General features: G+C 38.8%; 1 protein-coding gene across 1 annotated transcript in view; it reads left to right on the top strand.

Annotated features, from left to right (window-relative positions):
- Positions 1-1,943: 1,943 nt before the first annotated feature.
- LOC104159950 (serine/threonine-protein kinase 38-like) overlaps positions 1,944-7,663 on the top strand; it is a gene marked incomplete at its 5' end in the record, with an annotated part of 11,512 nt that continues 5,792 nt past the window's right edge. The window contains 6 exons of the mRNA XM_009697978.1: positions 1,944-2,067; positions 2,635-2,789; positions 3,652-3,754; positions 4,548-4,609; positions 6,429-6,546; positions 6,968-7,091. Of these exons, the coding sequence (XP_009696280.1) occupies positions 1,944-2,067; positions 2,635-2,789; positions 3,652-3,754; positions 4,548-4,609; positions 6,429-6,546; positions 6,968-7,091 (686 nt within the window). The remainder of the gene's footprint in view (positions 2,068-2,634; positions 2,790-3,651; positions 3,755-4,547; positions 4,610-6,428; positions 6,547-6,967; positions 7,092-7,663) is intronic.

The raw sequence follows: 7,663 nt of genomic DNA, 5'->3' as shown, positions 1-7,663 counted from the left end.
TATCTCCTTAAGCCCATGCCCTGAATATAGCGAGCCAGAGGAGCAGCATGTTCTGCACAGCAGCCAGGATGTGTGTGGCCCTCTGGTCAAAGCCCTTCCCCCATTTCACAACCTGATATGGCAAGGAGGCTGAGGTTACACTCTCTGTTTAGTTTGGGATGATAATCTTCCCTGGAGGGTGTTTATCTGCTGTAATTTTCATTGCATGGTTTGTTCAATGGAAAGCAACACAAGACACACACACAAAAAAATCTTGAATTTTTTTTTTTCCCCAAGTCTGATAGCACTGGGAGATATCCCAGCTGTTTTTTAAGCAAGGTTTTAATATTATATTTTATAGCTACCTTGAGAGGTGGAGGGTGGAAAGAAATATTTTCTAACGAGACTAGATAGAGCTAGATAAATCACAGTTGGAGTGCGTACTGCAGAGAGAGAACCCATTGCCTTGTGAAACCCTGTGCTAAGAACATATACATATGTAAAGATGCTCCTGGCCAGTAGAATTGAGGAAGAGATGCAGAAGACTGTTTGCTGCTTATTGGAAATAGCCCTTGAAGCTGGAATAATGGTACATGTTTTCTCTCCACAAGTTGCTTTCTGGTGTATGAATAATGAAAATCTTACAGCTATCAAGAAATATTCTTCCATGCATATGTCTTTCATTTTCCCTCAGGATGAGGGTACATTCTAGTGAAACATGCCCCTCCTCCAATCTCCATTATTCTTAGTTTCCAGTGAATTCATGGGGTAGCAGCTCTCCATGTATTTTTCAAAGCCTCATCTGGGACTGGAATATCCTGAGCAAGGTCAGACATTCCCAAACTCACTCGCCCAGGACCAACATCAGCAGGAGTGGCGGCCGTATCAGTTCTGGGCTAGCTTCATGCACATCACTTGACAGAACGGCTCCATCTTCTCTTCCCTTTCTCCCCCCTTAGATAGCCCAAGATCCTTACCATTTTTATTTTAATACTAGCCACTGAGCTCATTGCTACCTGCCACCATCTGTAAGGGCTGAAACTCATCCCAGCCCTTTTCCCACTTGACCAAGGCATTTGCCATGCAGTTCAAGTAAGGTTTGCCATGTACGTGCGTAGGAGCAGTCTCTGTGTACCATCTGGAAGGGGTTCAGACACCATCAGCACTGTGTACAATGTGGGTTTGGGAACTAGACAGTGGTTGACCGTAAGACAGGCGTTTCTCTCCTCGCAGCGATGAAGGAATTGGGTTTTGCAGGAAGTAATTAGGTTAGATATTCTGTCACTCTTGCTGGAGAAGATTCCCCAGGCTTATCTTGCCAAGTTTAAACTGTGAGATGTCTGTATAGAAGTAGCTATTAGCTCTTTGTTTCATTGTGTGCCTATATGAGAAATCTGGTAACTTCTGACAGTAATCATAACGCATCTGCCATTTTACCTCTTGGTTCTTGCATTCTTTAAGACCAACTCTGACCTTCTCCAAGAATTTTGTCAGTATTTGCACCTTGAGTTGCACGTTAAATTTTTGTCTGAGCTTGCCGTGGGGATGCTACCGTATAAAGCTCTGTGATGGTCAGCGCTGTAATTTTTTTGAATGTTCCTGTTTCATTTTAGGGTATAGTAAAAAAGGGAATTGCACTTTTCCACCAGCTTTGTCAGTTCTTTCCCACAAACAAAAACAGCTTAACAAGCTATGCTTTGTGTTTCTAGAGATTGCTTCTGCAAAGTTGTGTGAACAGTTATTTACAACACTGAGTTGACTTCTTTGGGTTTCTGGTGGGTATTTTGTGAGGACTTCGTAGGATCTAGTAAAAAACTATGAAAAATATGAGTATGAAAAGAGCATGGCAAATAGTTTCTTTGCTAAAGATCATGGAAACATATTGTAGGACTAGGAATATAATATGGTATTCCTTGTTGAAATATTTAAATTGTCCCTTAATAGTTACTTTTAAAAAATTTTAGGTGGCACATATCCGAGCAGAAAGAGATATTTTGGTTGAAGCGGATGGAGCCTGGGTGGTGAAAATGTTTTACAGCTTTCAGGATAAAAGAAATCTTTACCTGATCATGGAGTTCTTACCTGGAGGTAAGCCGTATGTTGCAGTGTTAGGTGATACAAGTACTTCTTCCTTAGCTTTTGTTGTCAGCTTCATAAAATGTTGGAAACAAGCATGCTGTGTAATTTGTGATAATAAAAATTTTAACACTGTTTTAAATTAAGTCCCAGTAATGTAACCATTCCTGATTTTTAGGGGGAGGAGAAAGATTATGAAGGGATGGTAAAACAGACTTGGATTAGATAATTATTCTAATCCAATGTTCTGCTTTTTAGTGTTGAAGCTATTAACAGTTAAACAAACAAAAAGCTCTCGTTTAAACAGTTTATTTGTGCAATACACATATTATGTGTTAAAATTCACTATATCTTCCTGGGCTATCTAATTAAAATTCCTATTTAGGATTTTCAACAGTTTTACATCCAGTTTACTAAAAAAGTATGTTGGGTTTGTAGGTCTTTGCAGTAATAGTTATATAATTAGTAGCTATAAGGCCAGTTACAAGGTTAAATTTGGATTCTGCTGGGGTTTCACGTAGAATTATTCTTGTGATTAAAATGTTCTGATTTTCTAAGCTGTTTTTTCTTCTCTTTGAGGTGACATGATGACCTTACTAATGAAGAAGGACACCTTATCAGAAGAGGAGACACAGTTTTACATTTCTGAAACTGTGCTGGCCATAGATGCTATTCACCAGCTGGGATTCATCCACAGAGATATTAAACCAGATAACCTTCTGCTGGATGCTAAGGCATGTAATGTACATGTAAACTGCCTGTGCTTTAAACATCTCAGTCTGCAGATAATGCCATTTATAGGGGTGCTAATCAGTGGGAACTAGTAGTGCCACACCAGTAATTTAAACTAGCTGGAGTAAAGGCGGAAAATGGTCACTATCTTTTCCTTGTAGAACACCTATATACTTAAAGCAAAACTGCCCTTGTTTTTTTTGTTGGAAAGCCTTTTAACCCTTTTAAGGCCTTTAAGGCAAGCCTTTTCAGTGAGAAGACCCACTTAAGGTATCCAGATGCTCATATTCATACACATTAAAAACTGATACACTTAGTTACTTCAAGACAAATGAAAGCATGAAATATTCGGACAACGCTAAAGAATCAGTTCAATTCCTACAGTTACCTCATTTGTTTTATTACCCGCTCACCACCAGAAACACTCTGTTAGACTGGCTACAGTACGCCATGAAATGGACCTAGTAAGCATCATACACAAGTCTGTAGACTATCTAGCACTGATGTCTGGAAACCTGATTAAAGCCAGGTTACCATCAAAACAAGACTAAGGAATTTTGTCCTGGAGACTTTCTCAGTCTCAGTGGTATCCAGCTCAAAACAAAAAGAGGCAAACTAGCTGCCCACAGCTGTTTCAGAATTGCAGTTGTAACCATTCCCAAGGGGTAATAACCTGTTTGAGAGAAAACACACTCTCACAGTACACCAAGGTTCAGTCATTATTTGCCTACTTGTCCTGGACTAGGTAGTCCTGTGCAAGTCATCATGGCCTGAGAAGGCACGTGCAGTTATTAAAACTTTCTTTTTCAAGCACACCCTTTCTAAATTATGTTTTCACCTTTTCTGATATTTTTTTTTTTTTAGGGTCATGTAAAACTGTCTGATTTTGGGCTATGCACAGGTTTAAAGAAAGCTCATAGAACAGAGTTCTACAGGAACCTTACACACAACCCGCCAAGTGACTTCTGTAAGTATAGGGTGTCCTAGTTAAATATTAAAATAGTTTTAAGCTGCAGCTATGCCACATCGTAAGTTATTTCTGCTGGGACAAGCAAGATTGGTCAGGCTGATTGCATTTAATTGGAAAACTGGAAATGCATGTTCCCCAGGACATGGAAGCATTTCACAGGAAAGAAATTATGATTTCTGCAGTGTTAATGCATTTTTGCACATTTATGCACAGATACAAATACACATAGTGTAATGTATCTATATTTTAATGTGCTTTTATAACAATATTAGTGAAGTTAGAGAAATGCTCTTTCAAAAGGGACATGGGTTTCATGTGCCGATTTACTGAAGTCAGTGACAATCTCATGAAGCTTTTCATAAGAGTAGACTTGTTTATCAACATGCCTTGGTGACACATCCACATTAGTGGTTTATTCTGCAAATGTAGAATTCCTCTGCAGTTGTTCTTGGATTCTTCACTTGTTGCTTAAAAAAAAATACCGTCACCCATATCTGAATATATGTTGCCAGCTGCAACAAGTGCTGCTGATCTTGGATCAATCTGTAAAACTTTCAGGAAGTTCTAATTTAGAAATGCTGATCATGTGTCCTACTTACATGAGTTTCAGCTGCAAATTGGACAGTAGTTATTCATTATCATTTTTCCGCCTCCAGTTATAATCAAGTATTTGTTTCTAGAGTAAAGCATTGTAAAGATTAAAAAATAGTTATTCTTTGAAAAAAGAATGTTACTGATCTTTTAATTCTCACAGATACATTTATTATCTAATAACTATTTTGTAAATTAGCATTTCAGAATATGAACTCAAAGAGAAAAGCAGAAACATGGAAGAAGAACAGGCGGCAGCTGGTGAGTTAATAAAATTATGTATAATCTTTTTTGCTTTTAAACTATTTATAGAAAATGTTAAATAAAATCTCGACATTAATGCTGCTGTTTTTTAAAATCTGAAAGGCCCTCATCCATTGCAGATATCAATCTCTTCAAGCTCCCCAAATTGCAAATAAATCAAAAGAAGGTGGTCTAGTGATTCCAGTTGTGGAATAGCATAGAGATCAGGGTTGCTTTGGCTGTCTGTTTTCAGAGCTGTGACTAGCGAGACCCTGCTCTTCTCTATGCATTTGTTTCCCTTCTGAGCATCTGGACTAACCTCAGGTGTCAGCAACCGCTTAGCAAAGCTGTATCTTGAAGTTGTCTCCTAGACTGACCTGGTGTTGACGCTGTGTGTTAACTCCTGGGTTTAATTCCTGCAGTTCAGTGTCACGGGAAGATGCATAGCTGCGTCGTTCTTTTTCAGAGAATTGTGGGGAAAACTTGTTTGTCCTTCTGCTAAACGGGAGTATGATGGAAAGGCAGTGAAGGGTATTGACACTGGAGTGCTGCAGCCTGGGTTTATGATGAAGAGTGGTCAAGTAATAAAGGGAGTTCTAGCATTAACTGAATTAAAGGAAAGTACCTGTCAGCTATAGGATTTCAGAATTTCAGCCCTGCTCATGATTTTCACCAAACAGCAGTTGGAAAAACCTCAGTTTTCCAATTTTTGAACTTCTTTTGCACACTCTGTTCAAAAAGTGATATGCTGCAGTATTCCCAAAAAGCTTTTGGGTTGTTTTTTGTTTTTTTTTTCTTTCTTCATGAGAGATAATGAGATTACATTGCAATCGTGCTGCCTCATAGGGGCTGTATTTCACAGCCTTACTCCCACTTGGGGCTAGATCCCTGAAAAGACTACATCTACAGGTCAGTAAAGACTGATGTGGCAGAACTGTGTGGTGAAGCTAAATGAATCATGAGACAGTCCAACGGAGAGAATAAAAAGCCTAAATGACAACTAGCATCAACACTATGTGAAAAGGAGCCATGTTCTTGGTTTTCCATTGGTTCAAAACTAAATGTCTCAGCTCTGTTCAATAAAATGAAGTATTTTGTTTCTGGTCAGACAAATTTGAGTAAAAGATTCTTCTGGCAAAACTTGTTTTGGTGGACTTTTTTGGTTTTGTGGGTTTTTTGTTGGCTTTTGGTGTCATGTCAAACCCCCGCCCCCCTGCCCCCTGGCCCTCTGCAAAATTTTCCATCAGTAAAGAGAAATTCCCAAATAGCTCAAGATTTAGTCATTAGCCAGAATCATCTAGGCTGCACATTTAAAAGGTTAATAGGATGGAGCCTGGGTCCAGTAAAAACTGAAATTAATTTTGCAATAAAGACAAGGTAATACATGTAACACCTAGTGTATCATGAGTGTCACACATGGGAACCTACCACTGGTTGTCCCTTTTGGGGAGAAAAAACAACCAAACAAACAAAAACCAACCAACCAACCGAAAAAAACAACTACAACAACAACAGGATTTCTTGGGTATTTTAGTAATGTGGCTACCTGAAACTTCGGCTAAGATGACCTTCTGATATTGCGGTGAGAATATTCTATGGTTTTGTCACATTTAGGAGGATGATTTCCATTTACTTTCAAGGTTCTCTGTGCTTACTCATGTAAAAGAATAATGTTCTTAGGATTTTAGATACTGTGAATTCTCGAATTAAGCATTCTTGTCCATCCACATTACAAGTTCCTATATGTGAATCCCCAGGAAAAGATTTTGCAAAGTGTAAAAACATGGTATCTATCTTTTAAAGAGTTTATTCTGTTTTTTGGTTTTTTTTCCCCTAGGCATATTCTACTGTTGGAACCCCAGACTATATTGCACCAGAAGTATTTATGCAGACTGGGTACAACAAGCTGTGTGACTGGTGGTCTTTGGGAGTGATTATGTATGAAATGCTAATAGGTATGTTAAAGACCCCAAATTAGGAATCATTCAAAGGATTCAAAGGTAACAGGGTCCATTGGTTCACTGAATCTGATTCCCTGCGTAGTGGAGGTACCAGAATTTCATTCAGTTCTACCTGAAGTAAGCCCCAAATTTAGCTTCCAGAAAACTTTTAAGTCCTCCCACCTTTCCAAGAAGACAGTAAGAGATGGTGCTTCAGTTAGTTGTTTCAGTGAGTAACTGTTCACTATTAAGTGTTTTTGAGGTTCAGTCTCATTACTTGGAAGTAACAAGTTAACCTTTAATGTTGCATTACAGAAGAGAAAACTTTTGGCTAGTACTACTTGTTAGATTTGGAAGCCATTGTGGCAAAAGCAGAGGCCCAAGTCACTTTGCTCTTCTGGGAAAAGCTTGTTGATTTTTCTGTTTGTTTGTGCAGGGTATCCACCTTTCTGCTCAGAAACACCACAAGAGACTTACAGGAAAGTTATGAACTGGAAAGAAACGTTGGTATTTCCTCCAGAGGTGCCCATTTCAGAGAAAGCAAAGGATTTAATTCTAAGGTCAGTAACAGGAGTCCACTTCTGGCCACTCACCCAGAAATAGTCATCTTCCATTAGGTAAACTTTTTGCTGCTCTGTGAGAAGGAAGCTTTAGATTGGGGGGAAAGTTGATTTCCTCTGTGTTGCCATCCTTCATGGATTTTTTTTTTTTTTTTCCTCTGTGTTGCCATCCTTCATGGATTTATTTTTTTTTTTTTCCCCAGTCTTTTTGCCTTTGCCGTTTGTTTAACGTGAAAGAATAAGCTGTAATGATCTTGATTTGTACCACAATATCAGGAGAAACGGACTGGAAAAAAAAAGTGATTAACAAAGTGATTAACACACAATTTTTCCTCTTCTCAAAGAGAACTAGAAAATAACTGCTCGCCAGCATTTAATGCACTGAACAGAAATCTTTGGATGTTTTGGATTTACTCATTTTTTCCAAAATGAGAGTTTTTAATCAATTTGGTTTCCATTGAAGTTTTTGCAAGGGGTTTTGAAGTCAAGGTCAGGCGGAAATGCTTTCTTGTCCTGGGAGGCTTGAGAGGGGGAATATGGGTTTTGGCTCTGATTTCCCCCCCCCCCCCCCC

This window comes from Cariama cristata, unplaced genomic scaffold, assembly GCF_000690535.1.
Source record: "Cariama cristata isolate BGI_N322 unplaced genomic scaffold, ASM69053v1 scaffold35973, whole genome shotgun sequence".
NCBI classification, from domain to species: Eukaryota; Metazoa; Chordata; class Aves; order Cariamiformes; family Cariamidae; genus Cariama; species Cariama cristata.
The sequence above is the reverse complement of the archived record's forward strand: the minus strand, read 5'-3'. Positions and strand labels throughout refer to the sequence as shown.